We start from the raw sequence: 26,085 nt of genomic DNA, 5'->3' as shown, positions 1-26,085 counted from the left end.
TGCATTAATACATCAACATCTCATCAATGATCAGGTCTGGGAAAGCACCATGAAATCAAACTCCTGAGGAAGGAACAATCAGCTCCTCCCAAACAAGAATGGCAACGTGAAGGAATCAGCAAAATGAATATTTATAAACTGAAGCAGGGTGGCAGGACAGTCCCTGTGAGCTGCTGCCACACATTCACATCCCACAAGGGGTTAAACATCAAACTTCCTCCTTTGTTATACTCAGTACAGCATAAAAGCCCTCTTAAATCAGCCATAGAGAGAACCTGCAGCCCTAAACTTGAGAAAATGAATGAAAAAACAGCTCTAGAAAATCCCTGCCTGCCAACAGGAGCTGTGGCTTTGCAGTTCTTACTCCAGCATTTCATGGTTAAATGCTGTGGTGTGTTCTTAAGTTCGTTAGTTTGCTCCCCCCATTTTCTGTATTACTTCCTGCTGCTACCCTGCCAGTTATGTTGCTATGGAAATGAAACTGCTCCTCCCTTGGTTTCTCTTATAAAGTGAAAGTTGTTTCCTCCTTGGGGTCAGTCAATCACTCTTTTTCTCCTCCCAGGTTTCGAGAATTTTCTTTTCTCTGGGAGTTATGGTTGGCTGTAGCCCCGGAGCCCCTCCTATGATTTATAACAGTTGGTTACTTTGGTATATCAGTTATGTTTTGTACCTCCAAATATGTATTTCTATTGGATAGCCGGGTTTCCCTGCCTTCTTCCCCCCTTTTCCCTTAAAACCCTCTCCTGCCCCCTGCTCGGGGCCATTTGCTGGGTGGTTCCCCTCCTTGTTGGTTCTTCTGTAATAAACCCACAGTTTACCCCCAGCAAGTGGTCGCCTCCTAATTCGTCTCTCACCGCGCTGCTCCGAGCTATCCCCCAGCTCAGCCTGAGGCCAAAGCCGCCGAGGGGGGCTGGTTTTGGATGCACAGGGGCCCTGGCCTTCGCCCCTCACCAGATAGCCGGATTCCAGGGCCGTTCACGCCCCCGTGTGGGGGCCTGAATATATGTTGTATTGTAAGACCTATGTGTGTCTAAGTTACTCTAAACGAGCTGCAGCTGCAGGGTCCTTAGTTGGGCAGCAGCTGTAGCTCGTGAAGGTAACTGAGATAAATAGGGGTGGGTCAAGAGCCCAAGAGGAGCCCCTGAGAAGATAGAAAGGACTGTGCTGCAGAGAAAGGAGAAGAGCCTGAGAGCTGGGACTGCAGCAAAGATTACAACAATTGGTGGCCCCGTGTGAAGACGAACATGCAGCCAAACATCAAGAGAGAGAAGGTATGGAATCCCCCAGACAGCCGAGAGCTGGGACTATGGAATATCAGCCAGAGAGCTGGGACTTTGGAATAGCAGCCAGAGAGCTGGGAAGACTATAGAAGATAAGACAGCTGAGAGCTGTGGCAGCCTGAGAGCTGGAACTGTATGTGTATAGTGATTGTATAATTGTTAAAAGAAAAGAGGGGAAAATGTGGGGGCCTGAATATATGTTGTATTGTAAGACCTATGTGTGTCTAAGTTACTCTAAACGAGCTGCAGCTGCAGGGTCCTTAGTTGGGCAGCAGCTGTAGCTCGTGAAGGTAACTGAGATAAATAGGGGTGGGTCAAGAGCCCAGGAGGAGCCCCTGAGAAGAGAGACAGGACTGTGCTGCAGAGAAAGGAGAAGAGCCTGAGAGCTGGGACTGCAGCAAAGATTACAACACCCCCGCGCAGTTAAACCCCATGGGACAGGCACTGAGAGAAGAGTGAGTGAATATCCCAAAACAACCCCAGGCAGGGGTGCCCTGGGTGCTGCTGAGCCGTCCCACAGCAGAGGGAGCAGCCTCAGTGCCCTGGGCTGTGCCACCCTGGGGATGACGAACACCAGGAGAATGTTCTGGGCTCTCTGCTCTCCTGCCCTGGATTTATTTTTCCATTTAGCTCAAGCTCCACACAGAACAAGTTTTAAAGTCAGTGTTAGACTCCTTTCCTTCTGGTACAACTTAAAAGCTTTTCCAAATCTTTTCAAGTCCAAATGTTTTCTTTGAAATGCAGGTGGTGAGTAGGAGATCTAATAACTCAAAAAGCTTTCCAAGTATTTTCTCATTTTTTTCCTGAGTACATTTGCCAAAACTTATTAGAAATTTAACTTCGAATTTCTCTGACGTTGATCCTCCTGAGCAGTACTGTCCTGATCATACCACAAAACAGATCACCTACATCTTCCATGTTAAAAAAAAATAAGGATTTAATATTAAAGCTTTCCATCATAAAATAGGTTAGAAAATGTAAAAATTCAATCAGCATAAGAAGTGCCAATTTTGATGAAGAGTTTTTTCTACAAATAAACAAAACACAGCTCCACACCCCCAGGTGAGCTGCACTGGGGCACCACAGGATAGCAAAAAAACCAAAAAAACCCCACCAAAACCCAACAACAAACCAAAAGAAACCCCACTAAGGCTGAAGGGAGAACTCCAAGCAAGGAATATCTGACAAAATTAAAGACAGTTCTCATTACTGGGATGATTTTGTAAACATCAGGTGTTTTAAAGCACCAGTTCCTTCTGCACTGTGCTCTCTGAAGAATGTTCAATGTTACAATGAAATTCAGCTTCAAAGGAAAATGAGACTGTGCAGCTTTCTCTCATCTGAACTCTTTCATGTTAGTGCTGCCTCTTCCCACACTTCCTGCAGCCTTCCCAGACTGTGGAAATCCTACAGACACACTTTCCAATTGTTAACTACCTATTCCAAATGGAATGCTGACAGGGAGGTGCTCCTGACTCTACAGCTTTAATGCTCAAATGTCAATAAATGTTATTATGGCATTTCTGGGATGGTTCTGCACTGGAGACAGAAGGTAACACAATTACCAAGCAGCAGAAGATTTAAAAACCCAATTTTGATACAATATTTCCTTGCAAACCCACTGAAATGCAAGTCATCTTCACCATGAACCAAAAACCTCCCTCCCCTCAGCAGTACCAAAGAAAATCTGCAAACTATAATCAGAGTTCCTTTATAAACAACCCCACTGCCCTCCTGCCACATCCCCAGCAAAAGGAACTGATCCTGCTCAGCTCACTAAACCCTGACACCCACCTCAATAATCCTGCTTATTTTAGGAGTCTCAGAATTGGTGAATTCAGCTGGGTTTTGATGTACTATGACCACTACTTGGACATTCTAGAATCCATTGTCCCTGTTTGCAACAGGGTTGTTCATATGCACACAACTATTAAATTAATGAATGGCTCCTTTGGAACACCCAGAACCACAAGCAGGGATTTTTACCAGGTCCCAGTCTATGCACACAATTAATAAATTAATGAATAATTCCTGTGGAACACCCAGAACCACAAGCAGGGATTTTTACCAGGTCCCAGTCTATGCACACAATTAATAAATTAATGAATGGCTCCTTTGGAACACCCAGAACCACAAGCAGCGATTTTTACCAGGTCCCAGTCTATGCACACAATTAATAAATTAATGAATGGCTCCTTTGGAACATCCAGAACCACAAGCAGGGATTTTTACCAGGTCCCAGTCTATGCACACAATTAATAAATTAATGAATGATTCCTTTGGAACACCCAGAACCACAAGCAGGGATTTTTACCAGGTCCCAGTCTATGCACACAATTAATAAATTAATGAATGGCTCCTTTGGAACACCCAGAACCACAAGCAGAGATTTTTACCAGGTCCCAGTCTATGCATATAATAAATAAATTAAAGAATGGCTCCTTTGGAACATCCAGAACCACAAGCAGGGATTTTTACCAGGTCCCAGTCTATGCACACAATTAATAAATTAATGAATGGTTCCTTTGGAACACCCAGAACCACAAGCAGGGATTTTTACCAGGTCCCAGTCTATGCACACAATTAATAAATTAAATTAATGAATGGCTCCTTTGGAACACCCAGAACCACAAGCAGGGATTTTTACCAGGTCCCAGTCTATGCACACAATTAATAAATTAATGAATGATTCCTGTGGAACACCCAGAACCACAAGCAGGGATTTTTACCAGGTCCCAGTCTATGCACATAATAAATAAATTAATGAATAATTCCTGTGGAACACCCAGAACCACAAGCAGGGATTTTTACCAGGTCCCAGTCTATGCACACAATTAATAAATTAATGAATGATTCCTGTGGAACACCCAGAAGCACAAGCAGGGATTTTTACCAGGTCCCAGTCTATGCACACAATTAATAAATTAATGAATGATCCCTTTGGAACACCCAGAACCACAAGCAGGGATTTTTACCAGGTCCCAGTCTATGCACACAATTAATAAATTAATGAATAATTCCTTTGGAACACCCAGAACCACAAGCAGGGATTTTTACCAGGTCCCAGTCTATGCACACAATTAATAAATTAATGAATAATTCCTTTGGAACACCCAGAACCACAAGCAGGGATTTTTACCAGGTCCCAGTCTATGCTGCGGAAAAACGTGTGAGACTTGATATCAGCAAATCCAGTCTGGGGCTGGCAGCCAAGCCTTTCTTTGGGATCCTGTGGAAAACACAGACACTGGAATTACACACTGCAAGCCACTTGCAGCCCACGTTTGCCAAAAGCCCACAGAGATGACTCCAGCACTCCCATGACTCTGCAAACTCTGCTGGGATAAACACACCATGGCTAGCAATGAATGCTTCATCTTTTTTTTTTAATAAAATTTGTTCAAAACTCAATTTTTAAATGATCTTTTACAACTTCTTAAAATAATTCATATCCTTTTTTTTTCCATTTATGATAATGGTTCTTCAGTTTCAATCAGCTTAATTAAATGAGTAACAAATATTACAGAAAAGAGTTTATAACAAAGCTACAGTTATTTTTTAAAAGCCTGCACCCAGTTGAACACCAACCCTATGCTGTGGAATTCCCTCAGTAATTTTGAGACTAAATGGGGTTTTTAACATAGAGGATACCAAAGTTTTATAGATTTTCTTAATAGTAAGCAGATTAACTTCTTAACTGTATCACTTTCAACAGGAAGCTCTGACTTCCAGCTTTCAGATGCTAAAAATAAGAGAGTGTTATTTACCTTGTTTAAAAATCCTTTTAACACATGGGAAGCCTTGACAGAAAGGAACCTTGGAATCCGGATTGGCTTCTCCAGAATAACTGTGACAGGGTTAAAAACAGCAATGTTGGGTTTTGGTTTGTGACATTGACCATGAATTCAATACAAACATTTATTATTTTGGTGTGGAACCAGTTAGAAAATGGAAGATAGAGTAATTTTTAAAAATCATGGAAACAAAAGGAGCTATAGGAATTCAAGCATAAATGTTGACCAATAAGTACCAATTTTGATGAAGAGTTTTTTCTACAAATAAACAAAATACAAATCCAACAGTTGTCTTTTTCCCTCTCAAAAAACTCAAAGCAGAACAAACAAAGGCATTGTTTTATTGATATTGCAGGATTTCCTAAGGATATGTTACCTTCATTACCTTTTGCTATTATTTGTTGTGTGAATAAAAGTTTCACTCCTTGGTATAGGGCAAAGTGTGATTTTAACCAGAAATTGATTTGCTATCAGCCCTTCAAGAAGAACATGCCAGATTCTGGAATTATGCAGAAGTGCATAGTTCATGCCATAGAAGCCGTAGGAACATGCCAGAAGTGCAGGAGCTGCTTTAGAGAAGCTTTGCCCGTTCTGGAGCTGGGAGCACTGTGGGGTAACAGTGGGAAAGGAAGCCCCAGCTGTGCCATGAAAGGTTGGGAGTTTGGAAAAGTACAAATCCATGGTTAATTCCAAGCCCTGCACCTGCACAGATAGCAGTGTCCTTGGGCCTGGCTGTGGTGGGATAACAAACAGTGAGAGACATGAGAAAAGAGAGATGGAACCCCTAAGGAATGAGGAAGAGTTCATGGCATAGTTTAACCAATAGATTGCTTGGCTTACAGAATATTCATAAGCTTATTATTTGCTGTATAAGTGTCTGATGCTCTCTTCAATAAACGGAATTTGCTATCACTCCTATTGAGTGTCTGAGTCTCCCCTCACCGACAAATGGCTCATCCCTGACAAAGCCTCTTTCTGTGACAAGGAAAGTGCCCTGTGGGATCTCAGCACCTCAGCACTGAGGTGTCACCGAGAGCACCCTTGGGGGGCTCGGGAGTCCTGGAATGTTCCAGAAGTGTCTGGTGGCTGCACTTTGATCCTACACAGGAGACGACACCTGTATGAGGATAGGAGGGTTTCACCGGGGTGAATGGTGAAGGGATTGGTTAATTAGAGAGTGAAACACAGGGTTTAGGATTTCTGTACAGGGGGGTTTAGAGAAGTAAGATGGAGGAATTGGGGCGTGTCCTGTCCTTCTTCTTCTTCTTCTTCTCCTCCATCTTCTGTGGTGATGGTGGCACTTTGGGATTGGTCATTACTAAAAGTGCACCGGGCAATAAGAATAAATGGTATTGGGGAAAAATGATAAATATTGTACACGTAACTATGGGTATAAAGATAGGTGGCTGTCCGGAGGGCAGCACAGTGTGCTCATGGCTGGCTGCTGAGCAGAGCTCTGTCGGGCCGAAAGAAAATCTTTTAGATAAACAATTAATAAACATAAAGACCGAAAGAAGAACTGAAGCCTCTTCTGGTCCTTTGATACGCGGGCTGCCCCAAGGCCACCCCGGGCCTTTCCAGGCCCTCCAGACAGCCGAAAACCCGACACTGCCCCATTTGAGATGTATCCCCCCAAAACCCACCCCAAAGGCACCCCAAAGGCCGAGGCTGTACCTTGGAAGAGGTAATCTTCAGTGTTCATGTCGGGATTGTCAGTGATGATGTCGAACGGGGACCTCCCCGCCATCATCTCGAACATCAGCACCCCCAGCGCCCACCAGTCCACGCTGAAGCCTGCAGGGGCACAGAGAGAGCTCAGCCAGCCCTGCTGGGATCCCACTGCTCTCACAGCAAAACCATGGCTGCTCTTAGCACTGCCCTGGGTTAGGGCAAACCTGGGGAGAACGCCAAAGGGGTTTGTGCTGGTGTTCCCAGGATGAAGGGACAGATGAGGATCTGACTCCATGCTTCAGAAGGCTGATTTATTATTTTATAATATATATTCTATTAAAACTATATTAAAATAATAGAAGAAAGGATTTCACCAGAAAGCTTGAAAATACTAGAAATAGAATGATAATAAAATCTTGTGACTGACCAGGAAGTCCGAGACAGCTGGACTGTGATTGGCCATTAATTAAAAACAACCACATAAAGCCAATCAAGATGCACCTGTTGCATTCCACAGCAGCAGATAATCATTGCTTACATTTTGTTTCTGAGGTCTCTCAGCTTCTCAGAAGAAAAAAATCCTAACAAAAGGATTTTTCATAAAATCTATCTGTGACAGGGGTTCCTCTAGAAAGCAGCTTTAATTGGCTCCTCCCTCAACCAGTTCAGGAAAATATTTCCTTGGAGAAAAGTGGAAAATTAATTTCTGGGCTAAACAGGCAAATGCCCATTAAACTTATTTCTGGGCTAAACACACAAATGGGGATTTGATCCTAAAGTCACCCCAGGAGATCCTGAAACCCCTGACATGATTTACACACCACTGGGGGAGTCTGAGCAATCTCAGCTGGGCTGACAAATGCAGGGGAACATTCTGCAGGCAGCAAAGCTGCAGTTTTAATATTTTCCTATAGTATCATTTCATAAATATTTTTCAGGCCATGTATGATTTAAAACAAGCTGAAATGAGTGATAGGAAGAGAAAAAAACCCCTTTATTTCAGGAAAAAATTTAAACTGTATAACAAGCACTCAAGTTTTATTATATATTAACACAGAAATGTGAAAGTCAAAAGATTAATTTAATTTGAACCAAGTTACAGCTATATTTATTGTAACTAGAGGTTGTTTAGTTATGCCTTACCATATTCTTCTCCTCTGAGGATCTCTGGTGCAATGTAATTTGGTGTCCCACAGAAAGTGCTTGTAGTGTCACCTGGGCCCAAACCTTCCTACATGCAGAAATCATTTATAAATTAAAACCTGACCTCCTTTTCTGGGTATTTCCTTTAATTACACTAAAAACCCCAAGTTACTAAAAACTAAAAACTCCAAGTCAGGGAGTTTAAAGAGCTTCCTTTCACAAAATAAATATTCACAATGCTCAAAATGGCCTAGGATTCCAGAGGTTCTCTTCAGCAAAGTTGATTAAAACTGAGTTACAATATGTGTGTAATAATATTTTGCTTACAGATACATTAAAAAAATATCAGTTAAACAATTTGGAAGTTCTTTTCAAGTAGAAATTGAGGAAAAAAAACTTCTATAACAATTCAGTTCCAAATGTGGTTCTATTCAACACTTACATTTTTCAGAATAAAATTCCAATTCCACAACCAAATTCTGGGCTCAGTAACACTGGTGTTAATATAAAAATGAATTTTCTTAGTGTTCTCTAAGAGTGACAGAAGAAAGGGCAGGAAAATCCTACCTTGCACATGCCATAATCTGTTAATTTGATATGACCCTCTGCATCCAAGAGAACATTGTCCAGTTTCAGATCTCTGTAGATGATGCCTCTTTCATGTAGGAAGTTTAGAGCAATACAAATTTCAGCAGCATAAAACCTGAAATTAAAAAGGAGAAAGTTCATATTAGCATTAAGATAGTAGAAAAGCTGGTGCAATTTAAATATCTGTTCTTAAAACACCATTTTACAGCCAAGTTTTATCTATGAATAGCATAAAAAACTTAAGATACATTTACTGATAAGGACACTCACTTCTTATAAGACATTCTCTATATAAAAATGAGATTTTTAAAATAAATTTTAAAAATGATTTTTTTTCATTTTACCAATTAAGATAATATTTATTCTTTATTCCACAGATTTTTTTTCTGAAAATTCCACACAGCAAGCCTAAATATGAAGCAATAAGGAGGAGTAAATTGGAATAATTGCTACTACTGATGAACTGCTTGCTCTCTTAAAATATTCATGTTCTTTAAAAAAGAAAATTTACATTTTTTCCCAGGCAGGACCCCCTAAATTAAGGATCCAAGTGCCCAAAACAGCAGAAATACCTTGCGTGTTCCTCAGGGAGCTTCCTCTGCCGCTGCATGTGGAACATGAGGTCCCCCCCATTGACGTACTCGATGACAAGGAACAACCTGGAATTACAGAAAATAATTCATGCATTCCAAGGAAACTCTCCAGAAATGCTGCTTTTATTCCTCCCATCCGAGCCATTTGCACTTCCAGTCTTGATTCAGACTTCTGGATTTCTTATAGGTACTAATTAAGACTATTTTCTAATAAAACATAAAATAAATATTAATCAAAATAAACATACATCAAATAAGTGCTCTTTTTTTCCCATCCTAATAAAATATTTAGCACTTATTTGATGTATGTTTTGTAGGAACATTCCCTTTATTTAGGGAAAAGCTGCTTTTATTCTTCCCATCCGAGCCATTTGCACTTCCACTCTTGACTCAGATACTATTTCTTATAGATTTCTTATAGATACTATTTAAGATTATTTTCTAATAAAACTATTTAGGATGGGAAAAAAAGAGCACTTATTTGATGTATGTTTTGTAGGAACATTCCCTTTATTTAGGGAAAAGCTGCTTTTATTCCTCCCATCCGAGCCATTTTCACTTCCACTCTTGATTCAGACTTCTGGATTTCTTATAGATACTCTTTAAGACTATTTTCTAATAAAACATAAAATAAATATTAATCAAAATAAACATACATCAAATAAGTGCTCTTTTTTTCCCATCCTAATAAAATATTTAGGATGGGAAAAAAAGAGCACTTATTTGATGTATGTTTTGTAGGAATATTCCCTTTATTTAGGGAAAAGCTGCTTTTATTCTTCCCATCCGAGCCATTTGCACTTCCACTCTTGACTCAGATACTATTTCTTATAGATTTCTTATAGATACTATTTAAGACTATTTTCTAATAAAATATTTAGGATGGGAAAAAAAGAGCACTTATTTGATGTATGTTTTGTAGGAATGTTCCCTTTATTTAGGGAAAAGCTGCTTTTATTCTTCCCATCTGAGCCATTTTCACTTCCACTCTTGATTCAGACTTCTGGATTTCTTATAGATACTCTTTAAGACTATTTTCTAATAAAATTACTTAAGAGGGGAAAAAAAGAGCACTTATTTGATGTATGTTTTGTAGGAATGTTCCCTTTATTTAGGGAAAAGCTGCTTTTGTTCTTCCCATCCGAGCCATTTTCACTTCCACTCTTGACTCAGATACTATTTCTTATAAATACTATTTAAGACTATTTTCTAATAGAACTATTTAGGATGGGAAAAAAGGAGCACTTATTTGATGTATGTTCTGTAGGAACACTCCCTCTTATTTAAATGCCGCCGCATTTATCTGTATAAATTAATTCATTATAATTAATAATTGTATTAATATATAATTCTATGGATTAAACAAGTGTGACACTGTACAGAACACAGGCACCAGATGGAAGCTCTGGGCTCATCTGTTCCTCTGGAAAATCAATGTTTGATCCAGGCTGCTCCAGAGCAGGGCAAGGGCAGCAGGGCCAGAGATGCAGGTGGAGCTGGGCAGAGAGGAGGATTCTGTTCCAGCCTGCAGGAAAGCTTCCATCCTTGGGAAAATATGATCCAGGCACTGCTGCCAAGGTCAGGAGCTGCTGGGCTGGCCCAGAATTTCCTTGTACACCTCATTTTCCATGAGCTGAAAGCTCCTTTCCACACATGCTCCCACTGGAAAACATTGCTTTTGGAGAACACGGGCTCCAGTCTCTCAGAGCACTCTGGCTGCTGATTTGATTGTTCTTTAGAAAAGGATTCTTCATTTGAAACACTTAAAAAGTGTTAAAAGTTAAACCAGGAAAATCTATTGGACAAAATCCAGCTGGCAGAACTCAGAGTGGCCTCCCCACAAGAAGATAAATGTTAAAATGAAATTAAATAAGCAGCAAACAAAATACATAACAATGCTTGGAGTATTTTATTACAGAACTCCTGGAGTTCTTTGCTTCCAGCTTTCCTATCCTATTTAGAAGTCCCCAATGTTTTACCACCATTCAGAACTTGAAATTGCAATTTCCTTGCCAAGTCATATTCAAGAATCTCAGCAGTGGCAGGCCTTGCTGGGATCAGAGGAATTTACTGAAACACCAGCAGGTTTGCAGGATGGAGGGTCCAGGCTGTTGGAAGACATTTATCTGGCAATTCTGGGCAAGTCCAGGGCATATTTTATTACAATAATAAATAGATAATAAATAAATAATAATATATTTTATTACAATAATGAAAGAAGCATCATCAGTATCAGAAACAATGCACAGCTGCACACAGCATCAATTATTCTCACATTTGTGTTAAAAACTTATTTCAAACCATATTCAAGAGCAAGAACATTTTTTGCAGCTTTCCCCCATCAGTACCCTTGTCACAACCTGTTCTATTACAACTCATTTTCTTTGGGCCACTTAACACAATCTGATGTTGATGAATTTATTCACTTGGAATCAGTTTTGTGCTTTTCCTGCTTGATGTAAATGAGGTCATAATTATGATTTTCTAACATTTACAGCTATAATCAAATTGTGAATTCATGACATTATGGTTATATCCATGGCAAATGGCTGAAGTTACCAACAAAAAATTAGAGTTTGACTGCAAGAAGCAGCTGGGCTGGAAAAGCAGGACTCACAAAGATGCAGCAGGAATACAGAAAGCTTTGATTTTGTTCAGCTTGGGGTTTTTTTCCTATTTCTGCTCCTCAGCTCTGTCAGTGCGGTGCCACAGAGGGATGCACAGGATCCTGCTGCTGACTCAGCCTTTTGCTGGGTTTCAGCAGCTACAAGAAATCTCCTCAATCCCTCACCCTGCCTGACCACTTGAATTTTCATATCAGGTGCACAATTCTACCTGGTGTTGGGTGAAAAAGAGTTTGGGAATGTTGGTTTAACTTAAGAGCCTCTCCCAACAGTTTCTCAGTTGTGTAAATGTTTATTTATTTTTTCTGACAAGTTTTTTTTTGTCAAATCCTCACTCAGTGACCTCTGGAGATCGTTCTTTATTTCTTTGTCCCTGCTTCCAAACACTCCTTGGCCCCTGTACCTTCAGAGCACTGATCAGCTCCTTCATCTCTGTTTTCCCTGCCAGGAAGATTTCCTCTGCTCCACCATTAGGGAGGTGAAATTTTGGGTGAAGAAAAGGTACAGTGCATGGCTTTGGATTTTAAAACTTGACAATTCACATTGCAAAAGAAACCAGGTGATTATTCTTAAAGATAAATGGATAATCCATGAAAATTTAAAACTTTGCACTCTACATTGCAAGTTGAATAAATGACAATTTTCTGATTATGAGGCATTATAAAAGTGTAACAGCAAACAGGTGCTTGTGAAAACAAAAAAATATCCCAATTCCCCAGGAACATACTCAGGTATGGACATGAAATTTCTTGTTTTCTTCATATTCCAATTGCAAAATAAGCAGCAAATAATCCAGTTTGGATTGTGCACACAGGGACAAAGAATTAGTATTTCTGAGTTAAGAGTTAAATAAGCACTTTCTAAAAATCCCACACTGCTTTGATGTGGGCTAAAGGCTCTTAAGCCTCCTAGGTAGCAGCAGCACTGTGCAGGTAGGGGTTTATATGATTATTCAATATTATCACTGGGCAGCCCAGCTCTCAGGCTCTTTAGGAAGTGCTGAGAACTGAGCTGGCCTGCCCAGCAGCAGTGCTGGGAGCTCTGTGCTCCCCCTGCCACAGGGCTGGGCTAGGAGGGCAGCACAGCTCCTCCTCCTCTTCCTCATTCCCCTTCAGCTCTGACCCACAGCCCCACACACCCCTAGGCCTGACTGCTGAATCCCTGACAATGCTGATTTTCCCTTCCAAAAATCCCTGGCTGTGTGCTGGCAGTGGTTACATTTGCTTTGGGGGAAGCAGTTTAGCACAATGATCAAGATTCTCCAGAAAAAAAAGAAAAAAGAGAATTTCAGATCTTTCTTACCGACTTGTTGTTTGAAAGCAGGAGTGCAAACCAACTAGGAATGGGTTACTGGATGCCTGTTCAAACACATGTTTCTCTGTCTGTACCCAATCAATATCCTGGAACAGAGGAATTGAACAATCAGAACTCCTGCTGGACAACCCCTGGGGGTATTCCCAGAAAAGCACCTGTGAGCACCACAGTGCTGCTTACACACACTGGCATTGTCACACTGCTCTTCAGAAAGGCAAGGACCCCTTAAAACCTGCAGGAAATTATAAAACATTGTAATTCAGTTATAAATTCAGAAGTTATTTAACCATTTATGGAAGGCCTGTACAAAATCTAAGCCATTGTTAATAAAGCACATCTGCAATATTTGATGAAGTGCTCACACTGCTGCATGGAAATAAATCCAGTTCTGACATAAATGATCCCAAAGCTGCTGTAGCAGCTCATGCCAGTAACACAAACAATGTGAATCTCCAGCTTTTAAAAGGTTCAAGTGAACTGAACTTCATCTCCTCATCTGAAATTCAAATTTAATTCAATGAAACTACCAAAACCTGCCGAGTTGGTCCAGCCAAAATCATGAAAAGCATCACAGATCTCTTTAATCCTTCAACAGGAACAAGTCCTGAATACCCAGTGCAAAACCACACCATAAACCCAGTTCTCATGATACTGGCACAGTGCTGCAAAACTCAGAGCTGTGATAACAAAGCATTTAAGCTTTATTTCATAGAACCACACACAATTTAAATATCAGAGCCAGCTGGTTTAGCAGCAGATATTCACCCTTCATGCAATGCTCTGATCACCCTGCAAACACTCAGGACCCTGCCAATACACCAGAACTGTAATTGTTCTAAAAATTCTGCATTTCCCACAGATACTCCCAGCTCCCCAGCCAATCTGGAGACAAATACAAAACTGAAATCAGACCTTCCTGTCAGGGATGGATGCTGACACTGAAGTCTCAGAGGAAACCAAGAACTGTCACCATCCAATTAAAGAAACCTGTCAGGCTTTGTGTGTGCACCCCTGTGAAGATCCATCACCTTGGAGGGGTAAACCTGAGTCCAGATCAAAATCCAGAGCCAAAAATCCAATTTTGAATAAAGCACTAAATATGTGCACTTCTTCTTGGTTTAACTAAATGAGCTTCTCTTTAAGAGCCTTTAAATTAACTCTTCATTAGTGCACTTGGCATTAGGATTATACCAGTGCTTTATAACAAAACCAAGCTTAGCAAACCTGAACAGAAGCCCAGGTATTTGATTTCCCTCCATCTCATTTCTCTCCACCAGCAGCCATGCCCTGAAAGCACCAGCTCATTTAAACATGCTGATACTTGCTGTGTAATTGATTTTCTTTCTTTGTGGAACACTTCTAAGGTGAAATTTCCATTACTTGCAATATCTCATGCACTCACAGAATTCACTGAATTTCCTATCAATTCCCAGAATTTCATTATACCTATCTTAGAGAAAAGAAAAACCAATTAGCTCTATCTTCAATGTAATTATGAGAGCCACAATTCCAGAAAGTCTTTCCTCATCTACCTCTGCTTCTCAAACAGCTGCACAACTCTTTAAGCAGGACTTGGCTTTGGCTCCCACCTTCTTGGAAAAACACATGCTAAAAAGGAAAACAGTAAATAAACCACACAACAGCCTCATCTGGGTTCATAAAAAGGAAACATCAAATAAATGAGAGAGCCAAAGGATTTTAGGAGAACGAACTCAGCCTCTGGAATAATGACAGAGATGACAGAGCCACCTATTGAAACTACCAACACAAAGAGCACTTAAAATAGTGGTTTGATGGGGTTTTTTTGCACAAACATCCTACTTTCAAAAAAGTGTATTATAGGAAAATGATGAAAAAAAAAACCCCAAAACCTTTCCCTTTTTAATTTTTCCCCCCAAACTCATGCACTTGAGCTCTTGTAGTTAAAAAAATCTAAAGGATTTTGAAAATAATGGAGAAATGCAGCAGCTTTCTGTGGCAGACAAAAACACAGGGATCTCAAATGGCAGCAGGATAATTTTTGAACTCATGGAGGAAATATTTCAGAATACTGAGTGACTTGCACATAGGCTGTGCCAGCATGAGGGCAAGAACAAAGTTTCAGCTCCTTTTCTGACACACAGACAATGCTTTTCCTTGGAAAACACATTTGCTTTCTTTCCAAATTAAATGCACAAAATCCACCCCATTTATCTCATCACTTACAGATTAGCACATCCAGGTTGGAATGTTGAATACATGATTTCTACCAGGACTATTAGTAATTGTTAGTTGTTATTAAAATCAGGGACATCTCTGTCAGATTTCATCCTGATGCTTCATTCAGAGTTGATGACAAACGAGCTCAAAAGTCAGAAAAACTTCTCTGTCTGAAACATGAGCTTCTTGCTCAGCTGAATGGTTTTTGTTAAAGCATGGTAAGTTTTTACAGCATGTAAAAGAATGCAATTAACACAGACTTTTACCTCATCATCATGGACCAGCTCTTTTTTCACGACTTTCATAGCATAGATCTGATCGTTCTTTTTTAACCGAACCAGAAGAACTTTGGCATAACTTCCACGGCCAATAACTCGGATTAAATCAAAGTCCTGGAGCCCAAGCCCCTGAGAAATCTTAATTCCATCCATTCCATCAATGACTGGTTTGAGATCCTGTATAAAAAGAAACAGATGCTAGAAACTGAAGACATTTCCATAGCAAGTAACCATGAAAGCAGAGAGGTCTTTAAGCACTGGACAGAATTTGCTGACTTTGCTTGGCACTGGCACCCAGGGCTGGATGCTGATTGGAACACATTTGTTTAGAAATATTGGGTTTGTTCTTACTCAAAGTTACTGGTTTTTCCAAGGCAGTTGTTCATCCAACTAATCATTTTCATATTCCCTGCTAGAAAGCAGAAGGCAGTGCCTTGAGAAATGAGGTTTATCCAAATTCCTGAAGCCCAGATGTACATTGTATCCTCTGCACAAAGTGAGGAGCATTGTTCCAATTCTGACAGATACAGCACAAATTAATAAAGGCTATCTAAAAATAGGATTAATAAGGAAACACTCATTGGCTAATGAATATACTTGTCTGTGTTCAGCTCACTATAATTTGAATGAAAATTAAGATTTCTAACAGGTTCCTGGGAACACACAGAAGCAGATCTCAATTTCTCAAGTCTCAGAATTCACAGGAAATATTCTATGAAGAATGTTATTTTAAAATTCATTATTTTAAAAAGAGAAATGTTATCATCTTGGCTATTTACTGGAATGAGAGGTGAAAACATGGGACTGAAGATGGAGCAGCTGAAGTGGATGAATGCAGCAGGTACTTGGACTTTCAGGTTTTACCAATCTACCCAAGGCTTTGACACACTTCTGTGGCCTATTTTTATCTGACCTCACACACTGTACTTGCAGACAGATCAGCATTCTGCAGAACTGTGGAAAGTGTTTATATAAAGAATCTTGATCTAGGATTGACTGCTATTAGAAGAGATTGCTCTGAGCTTAAAGATTCTAGACAAAGCTCCCAGAACACCAACTCCTTTCTGTAGGATACCTTAAATCATTGCAGCTCAAAGCCAAGGTGGGACAACCAGAGCAGTGCAATCCAGGACAGCTGAGCAAACAGCACCTCCCAAATTTCAACACAAACCTGAGCACTGACCACAGCCTAAATGAGCAATTATAGTTCTCTGATGTGCTTTTAACTTTTACCCTTCCATTTCTGAATTTCAGATAAAATTCTGTAGCTACATGACTGAAAACAAGGCAGGCAGTCAGGCAGGAGCAGGAGCTACTCGAGTGTGAAAGGAATGGGAGTGACAGGCATTGTAGTGGAGGCAAAGGCAAAAGGTGCAGCCTTGCTCAGAGGGGAGCAGCACAACATCCACCAGTGCTGTGCAGAGTGCATCCTATTTATTTCAAACATGCCAGAAGCATTCTCTAAAGAAATATCTTTATGCCCTTTAGAACTGAAGCATATTCAGATTTTTTCAGACTGCTCTAAAGGAATAACATTGTTGATGTGCAGAGATTGAGTCAGATCCTCTACAAAAGACCTGAAAAAAGACTTTAAGTGTAGGTTATTCTGCTTGTGTTTCCACAGGAGCTGGGCAGAAATGTTTGGGTATTATTTAAATGAATCCTCTCAGAGAGCTGGGCAGTTCATGGGTCACCAGACTGAACCAAGTTCCACAGGAACAGCCTGAGGGTGGCAAAGGGTGAGCATCCATTAGGGACAGCACACAAGGCAATGGCAAAGCCACCATCTGTTGTAAGGACCATAAAAGTCAAACCCTCTGCTAAATCACTGTTATTCCAACAAATGGAAGCGAGAAAACAAAAATGCTAAAAGGTATCTTGGATCATGAGTGGAATGACAACAGCTTAACACACAAGAAATATGAAAAAAAATTCCAATAAAAATGCTTTAAAATTATCAATGTTCAAAAAAAAAAAAAAAAAACCCAGACTTTTGAAAACAGCAGGAAGCCCAGAACAAATAATCAGCTATTTTATAAAACAGTGAATAATTAGGTTGGACCTGACGATCTCAAAGGCCTTTTCCAACCTAGTTCATACTCTGATTTGGAGTACATAAATACAAACTGCAAAAATATTTTAAGAACATACCTCAGAGTCATCTTTAATGGTGTCATGTTTCCGGTTTGAAGGAATGTAGGGAACTGGAAAAGAAATCAAAGTTATAGAAGTTATCAAAGCCTTCATTGAAGTAGTTTTAAAAATCAATAAACTGAAAGATATTTAGTAGCTTATGGCCAGGTTTAACATTAAACTATTTTAACATTAAAGCTGTGGCCAGCTTTAAACATTGCTAGACCATATTGACCATAATTTGACCAGGCTGCTTTAAACATTACTGGACCATATTGACCAGTTGACCAGATTTTTCCACTTTTGTAAACAGGAATAGGAAGAAATGAGGGCAAGAGGGGTTGTGAAGTCAGACAGCACTCACTTCCATCCGTGTCCTCTGAAGGGAGATCGGCCTCATCGTTTTTGTCATCTAAGCGAGGTTCCTGGGAAGGCATGACCGAATCCTGCCAAACACAAACAAACAACAAACCCCCTGGGCAGGCAGCCCTGGCACTGCCCTGCCTGGAACCCCACCAGATCCTCCCCTCTCCCACCAGGAAAACTGGATTTTGGAGTCTATATATCCAAATATGAACATTCTGTAATGCATGGTAAAACCAGCCCACCAAAACCTCAATGCTGCATTAGCTGCTCCCTGCAGCTACAACAGGTGCTTGGCTGTCTGCTAAAAATGAGAGTGGGGTGTTTTACAGCAAAGTTCAACATTTTATTCTACTTAAAGACCTCTGAGTGTTTCACATGGAACTACAACCAAGTGAACACTTCAGCACGATGTTACACACTCCATTTACAGCACTGGCATATTCCTTTCCTGCTTAATAAAAACATGAATTGCTGTTCATTATGCATGAATTAGTGAAGACCACAATAACAGATATTTTATATTGCATTTGGGCCCTGGGCTCATCCCCAAGACAAGCAGGACTATTCCAGGAAGTACAGCAGCATGAAGAAAGTAATTGGCAAAGAATTGGCAATGAGAAGACAAGTCACAGACAACAGCAGCAAAGAAAATCACTGCTTTAAGTCACAAATATGACACAACCACCAGTGAAATACTGGGGATGAATACAGGAAAGGGCTAAAATTGAGATACACAGATGTTTCAATGATTTGATGTTTAAAGCCCAGGAAAGACACCAGCATTGGCAATGGACTGAGGGCCACAGAGAGAACAGTACAGGAGAAACGGAGGTGGCAGGAACAGTAAAGCAATAAGCCTTGCTGAAAAGAGAAGTGCAGAAATTATATACAGAAATATATTAGTACATCCAGGTTGGAATGTTTAATACATGATTTCTACCAAGACTATTAGTTCTATAGTAGAACAATATCATATGTAGAAATTAAGAACTAAGGCACCATATATATTATACATAGTGCCTTAGTTCTTAAAACGTTGCCACAGGCTACAAGGAATAACTTCTGAGATTGTCAGTGTCTGTGGGATCTCAGCACCTCAGGACTGAGGTGTCACCGAGAGCACCCTTGGGGGGCTCGGGAGTCCTGGAATGTTCCAGAAGTGTCTGGGGGCTGCACTTTGATCCTACACAGGAGACGACACCTGTATGAGGATAGGAGGGTTTCACCGGGGTGAATGGTGAAGGGATTGGTTAATTAGAGGGTGAGACACAGGGTTTAGGATTTCTGTACAGGGGGGTTTAGAGAAGTAAGATGGAGGAATTGGGGCGTGTCCTGTCCTTCTTCTTCTTCTTCTTCTCCTCCATCTTCTTTGGTGATGGTGGCACTTTGGGATTGGTCATTACTAAAAGTGCACCGGGCAATAAGGGGGAAAGGTATTGGGGAAAAATGATAAATATTGTACACGTAACCATGGGTATAAAGATAGGTGACTGCCCGGAGGGCAGGGGAGTGTGCTCATGGCTGGCTGCTGAGCAGAGCTCTGTCGGGCCGAAAGAAAATCTTTTAGATAAACAATTAATAAACACAGAGACCGAAAGAAGAACTGAAGCCTCTTCTGGTCCTTTGATACGCGGGCTGCCCCAAGGCCACCTTGGGCCTTTCCAGGCCCTCCAGACAGCTGAAAACCAGACAAGTGTCTGATGGAGAGGTCAAATTCAAGCTTGAGCACACTGAAGTCACATCACAAGGTTTCTTTCTCACCTTCTCTCTGCTCACAATCCAAAGGCTTGTCCTCCACACAAACTGGAACCCAAACACTCCCAGGTGTTACAAACCCAGAGCCAGGCCCACATTTCATTACTCAGGACCCATCTACCAAGGGCAGCAGAGGCCAGAGGGGCAGCCCTGAGCCCTGGCCAGAGCACACACTCACCATATGCCTTTTGCAGGTCAGTGGGACAAGGATGTGACAGCGTTTATGGACCAGCAGCTTGCAGTTGATGCACTTGTAGCCTTGCCTTGCGATGCCCCATATCCTTTCACTGCACTGGCCACAGTAAGCTCTCTGCAGGGCACAAAGCTCAGCATCACTTCAGGAGCAATCCCTGCTGCAAAAAGTCCATCCCAGCCACCCACCAGATGTTCAGTAATAATTTTAGAATGTCCAGAATTATAATAATAGCTGAGGGTTATGCTTCACACCCAGAACTCAGCTAAATGCAGTTCTTTTTAAATAAATACCTCAAGCATATGGAGCACATTACAGTGTGACATTAGCAAATCATTTTTAGAGAATAAGTGTATTTAGAATCTCAGGTTTTGACAGAGATCACCCAAACAAAACTGCCAGAAGTTTGTACTACACAATTATGTATAAGAAGCACCCACACTGACTGTGTTGGAAAACACTGGCACAAAATGTTAAGCAGGCAATGCATAAAAAGTGTTCTACATCTACACCTATACATTTTAACAGTGGTAGAAACTTTGCATAATTAAAACCCATTAATCATGTCTGATATCAAGCCTCTGTGTTACATTGAGCATCAAAAACCTGTGGTATTTTTACATATGTAAGAAAAGAGCATGTGAGTTAAATCAAAATGAGGGTAAATGAGGAAGCCAGACATCCTGGTGCTGACTTTAACAGGAGAGGATTTTAAACCCTTGTTCCAGTGTATGTTGCTATGGTCACTTCATCCACCCAAAGTGCCAAACAACAATCTGAGATCCTTGCACACCAAGGAGTCACCCAGACCCAGTATAAAATTATTGCTGTATTTTGGCAGTTGTAGAAAACAAGACTTCATTCCATCCCCTCATCTGTGCAGCCAGGAGAAACCCCATCAGGAGAAACCCAGACTGCACTGCCCAGAGGAAAGAAAAACAACTCCAAAACTGCCTGATGAGAGGAAGCCTGGGACATCTGTTGGCACCTCTTCCAAAATTCCTGGCCCACCAGACTTCCTTCAGGATCCTTTTATAGGTTTTGCAGCAGTAGTATTGAGACTAAATAAAACCTGTCAGGCCCTAAAGTAGGGGCAGGTCCCAAATTCCACCAGAAATTCAGGTAACCCTTTCATACCTCTCACATGCAGTCAAAGCCATACCAGAGAGTTCACTTTTATGTTATGTTCAACAAGATTTAAGTTTAAATTTTTGCATGTGTTCATTTATGTGAATGATCTGAAAAAGTTGCAAAAGGTTACTTTGAAACAGGAAAGAATCCTTACTTTGAAACAGGAATGAATCCTTAAGGCAATACTCCAGCCTTCAAAATTCCATCAACACTGAAATTTGGTATTGAATTCAGTAATGCAGACATGACCATAATTTCTCATTAATTTATCCATTTTCATGTCACATTTTACAGTTTATGGTAACCTGCTCACTAACTTCAGCTGGATGTGATTTGTGTCCTGGCTATGTATGATGTCATTGCATGCAGCTATAAAGCAGTCTTGTTTAGGATTGTGACATCCTAATGAGGTATCAAAATCTCTGTGTATATTCACTATTTACCTCATTGCAAATAAATCATTATCTATAACATTATGGATTATTAATGTGGCAGTATGCTTTGTAGTGCTTCAAAGGAAATACGTTATTATGCAGCAAATAAACATTAAAAATATACTTTCATATTATAAATTATTTTATTCCTGTAATACATTATACAAATCCATGTGATAATTCATATATATATTTTTAACATTTTTAGTGATAAAATGCTGAGTTTTAAGGAGCTTTTCCTTCTTTCAGTGCATTTTTGGGGTAGGAAATTTTAGAAAAAACTGTTATTTCAATTATTAGAAAAAATGTCCCTGCAGAATGAAGGAGTTAACTCTTCTGAGTGCCCTCAGTTTTGTGTGGAATTCCCCCAAGTACATTTATATATATGCTGCAATACTTAGGCATAATGGGATAAGTGAAGGAGGTGTCTCAGCCTTAAAGCCACATTCACTTCCTTATGTGGATTAAATCAGGCTCTCCAAACACAGCTGTATTTTAGCTCAATAAAAAATCCTTTTAAAATTCTGGGATTGTGTAGTACCCCAGATACTAAACAGTTAAAGCTCACATCAGCAGCTGTAACTTTTATGGATGGCAAAGTGTTCTGAAGGTAAAAGATTTTGCTAACAAGCAACCAAAATCACAGCAGTGGAGAGAGGAGAAGCTGCTCCGAGGATGTATCAGCTCAAACAGTCACACAGCATTTTAGACTTGAAAAAGAAATCATTTCCACCAATCCTGCATTAACTCAAATTCAAACACTGCCAAGTTTTGCCTGCTCGTTACGACTCCAATAACACCGCAGAGCCCGAAATGTCACATCAACAAGCATCCTGCTTTTCCTTTCTTCCCAACACTCCAACACACAAACAGCACAGACTGAGGCAAACAATGAGCACAGAACATGAGCAAACCCCAACGTTTCATACAACAGTACTCACTCTGTTAAAACGTTTGGCCTGAAACAAATGCCCATTGACTCGGTACAGCTTCCTCCATCTTCGGGCTCCCCGGCGGTAGATGGATTCTAGGCAAGAAAGCAGAAAGGTGTAAAGCAGCAGCATGGCAGCCCAGCAGCACCACACACAGCAGGGGAAGCAAGTTGTGACTCAGAACAAGCTTGCTTTCCTAAATATCAACGCACAGCCACAATCCCTGGGGATTTGGATTTTTTAAGGCGGCCGTGAGTGACGGCCGGGGCAGGATGTGCTCTCAGCGCTGCCTCTCCCTTCCCTCCAGCCCTGTCTCCTTTCCCTCACATGATCATAATCCCGTTACAGCTCCGTGCTCTGGCTCAGGTGAGAGGGACAGAGCTGTTAAAGGAGCAGCTCCTGGGGAAATGGCGCTGCTGCTCTGCCCTGGCACCTTCCATGGCCACGCACAAAGGATGGCTGGTGCTGATAGCGGGAGTGTTTGGTACTGATAACACCTCACCCGTGCAACATTCAGCATGCTCCAAGTCTGCAGAGTTACAGCATTTGACTTCATTTTTACCTTGACAGTAAATATTTCTTTTGTTCAGGCAGGTCAAGTGCAGGTCTATGATTATTTTTAATCTATTCCGAATGATTTGTTACATTTAATCTGTTTAAGCCAAACCCAGCATCTACTCCAAGTTACTTTTGTTGTGGCTGTTTAAATGCTGATGAGCAGTTTCTGTATGAATGGCTAATTAGATATTTAATATGAAATTGTTGTGCCACAGGAGTCCCTTTCAGAGCTGCTCACAGCCAAGCCCTGCACAGCACCAGGGTCAGCAGCTGCCCACAGCTGGTACAGGTGGGTTCTGTGGGCTACAGGAGGCATAAAGACTCTGACAGACTTGATTTATTATTGATACTTTGTCAGAATGAAGCAGACTGTACATTTATAATCCTCAGGAATTAATGCAAAAGCATCTTAGATTTTCATCTTTAATGTTACTTTCAAGTTTCAAACATTCACACTTCATCAAAGATGAAGACTTTTTTAAAATAGAAAAACACAGAGTTATTTTCTGTGTCAAATGATAATGCAAGTAGTAAAAAGTTTCTTTGTCAAGAGATTATTTTAACATTACACTGAGCAAGCCAAAACTCACAGGCTACTGACACACAATGTGTGAACACTGGCTGCAATTCTGGGTCTGATTTTAGATCCTCTATTTTTGTCCTTCCAAAGGAAGCACTGAAGTTTCTGTGATTCCACATATCTACAGTGCCAAATCCCCAAACATTCATACCTACTCTATTTGCATGTGCAAATGTTTACTGTGCAAGCATTTGAAACAGATACTGCACTATTAAACTAATTGTTCACAATTTGGAAAAAGAAAACCAAGCAGATTCTCAAAGCAGCCTAAAGATTGCACACCCAAAGTGGCAAAGACAGGAACAGAGATGGACACTGGATTTGGCCATTTGACTCAAACAACTCTTCAAAACCTGCCAAATGTCAACCTTAAAGCAAACTCTCCTCAAGAGCAAAGAAAATTAAAATGACAACCTAGCAAAATGACTGCAAGGTTTTTAACTAAAATATGCTCAACCACAAACACCAATGGAAAACCTTTTCACCATTTCTATCACCAAGAGGAAAAATGTCCACAAGGATTTTTTTCCAAAATAGTTAATTAATTCATTAGACAAAGCACCATATGGAGGCAATGTAATACATCTGTGATCTGAACATTAGCTTATCACTGACATGAGGAATATTAAGTGAATGATAAGTTAACGAGCAGCTTGTGCTGATGAAGTCTGTAAATAGAGGAACAAGTCACCTCCCTAATTAATGATAAATATTAAATCAAAGGCAGGGGTTTATACCATGCACTTGTGAGGCAACAGTCTAACAAAAACTGAGCTTAATATAGACCAGCTTTAAAAAGTGGGAACCCCCACAGCTGATCCCCAGGACTGCCATGGGTCAGTGCAGGGGCTGAGGGAAATCAATCCCCATTTCCTATTCCCTGGCTCCAAAGGGGGCCAAGGTAAAAAATGAGAAAACAGCAATCCTGCAAGACACACATTCTATTATTATTACACAGAAGGATGAAGTTTCCATGACAGAATTAAACCCTCTTGCTGACTGAGGATCCAGAACTGGGACAATGGCTGAGGCACCACAGGGTGCAATGCCAGGGACCTCAAGCCCTGGAGCACTGAGCAGGCAGGAACCCCATGGAAGGGGACATCCTTCCCAAAACCTCCCCCAAGGACAAGGCCAGGCTGAAAAAGCAGTTTGGGATTTCAAGATCATTGTTATTTTGAAGCATTATCAGCTACAAGTCCCAGCTAGAGCTCTACCAGATCAAAGAGAGCACCTTGAACAATAATCACATTCATAAAATGGCAGTAAGTGCAAACCCTGAGTTAAGAAACAATTTATTGTCAGGGTTGTGTGAACAAAGCTCTCATCTGACTTTGCATCTCATCCCTTCCCATGGCAAAATGAACCCAAACCACATTTTCAGGGACGTGTTTCTAGAACACTTCAGAATAAAATAAAGAATGGATTCTGTGATTCCTGAAACCAAGAACTAAACCAAGGTTTTACAGGATTGATCCCAGCTACCTAGAAGGAGCAATGCCACCACAAAAGTCTGATTATTTAATTACTGAGCTTATTGAAAATGGCTATTTTTAATTGATTTCACAGCACACATCAGTTAACTCATTAAGGAGTTCTAGCTGGCTGCTTGCAGTCTGATGGAGACATACTCCTAATTAAACAAAGTAATCTTTTCTGATGATTAATATTAAACACAAGACATTGCCTAACAAAAAAAAAATCTTTCAAACCCTCATTTTGTATCTGAAAACGTTTAGATAAAAAAAAATAAAGTATATTTTAAGCTCTTAGCAGGGATAACAATTTTTAATTGGAGAACACAGATATATATTTTAAACAGAATGAAGGTACAGAACTTTATGTACTTCCAAGACTGGAAAATTGAAAGAAAAAAACCACAGGCTTTTTCAAAGTAAGAGTACAAGGGAAATAAAAGTACTCAAAATAAAATTAACCAGCTGCCTCTACCTAAAAGCAGTGGGGAACAACTGACAGCTGCTGCTGTGCAATTCTTCCCTCTGTTGTCAAACTGTGCAACTACATCACTACCAGGGAAGCACAGGAAACCCTGCAATAGATTTGATATTGGCTTCCAGTGACATTTCCTAGGACTGGGTTTGGGCTTCTTTCCTCATCTTTTAAAAATATTGTGGAAAAAAGTTCTGAGGAAAAACATGAACACAAAATTGAACTGTGGATATAAACTGACAAGCAATGTCTACTATTCAGGGTTAATTCCAAATTAATTTATGCACAGAAGATACTCCCCAATACCAATACCAACTTCACAGAAAGGATGAGAACTTGGTGCTGAAAAATGTAATTTGGAAAATAGGAGGAGGCACAATTCCTGTCCAAATGACAACACAGTTGGTTTCCACCAATGAAGGGCACTGAGATGGCCACAGGAATTACTCCCTCTTCATTTGGGCTTCCAAATGCAATTCCAGAGTTGGCGTTTATGTGATCCAGCCCTAATGAAATCTGCTCCTATCCTGAGCACAGAGGTAATTTGCTATTGCTGCAAATCACTTCTC

At 40.5% G+C, this 26,085-nt stretch overlaps 1 protein-coding gene across 3 annotated transcripts in view; it reads right to left on the bottom strand.

Annotated features, from left to right (window-relative positions):
* Positions 1-26,085, bottom strand: part of PRKCZ (protein kinase C zeta) — a 46,826-nt gene that overhangs the window by 2,697 nt on the left and 18,044 nt on the right. For all 3 annotated transcript variants that reach the window (XM_074558300.1, XM_074558302.1, XM_074558301.1), the window contains 12 exons: positions 22,438-22,523; positions 19,917-20,048; positions 17,982-18,063; positions 17,636-17,688; positions 15,473-15,661; positions 12,996-13,093; positions 9,049-9,135; positions 8,456-8,591; positions 7,889-7,976; positions 6,749-6,868; positions 5,048-5,127; positions 4,420-4,509 (listed from right to left, as the gene is read on the bottom strand). In XM_074558300.1, the coding sequence (XP_074414401.1) occupies positions 4,420-4,509; positions 5,048-5,127; positions 6,749-6,868; positions 7,889-7,976; positions 8,456-8,591; positions 9,049-9,135; positions 12,996-13,093; positions 15,473-15,661; positions 17,636-17,688; positions 17,982-18,063; positions 19,917-20,048; positions 22,438-22,523 (1,241 nt within the window). The remainder of the gene's footprint in view (positions 1-4,419; positions 4,510-5,047; positions 5,128-6,748; positions 6,869-7,888; positions 7,977-8,455; positions 8,592-9,048; positions 9,136-12,995; positions 13,094-15,472; positions 15,662-17,635; positions 17,689-17,981; positions 18,064-19,916; positions 20,049-22,437; positions 22,524-26,085) is intronic.

This window comes from Zonotrichia albicollis, chromosome 25 (genome assembly GCF_047830755.1).
Source record: "Zonotrichia albicollis isolate bZonAlb1 chromosome 25, bZonAlb1.hap1, whole genome shotgun sequence".
NCBI classification, from domain to species: Eukaryota; Metazoa; Chordata; class Aves; order Passeriformes; family Passerellidae; genus Zonotrichia; species Zonotrichia albicollis.
Note: the sequence above shows the minus strand (reverse complement) of the source record. Positions and strands in the feature narration are given on the sequence as shown.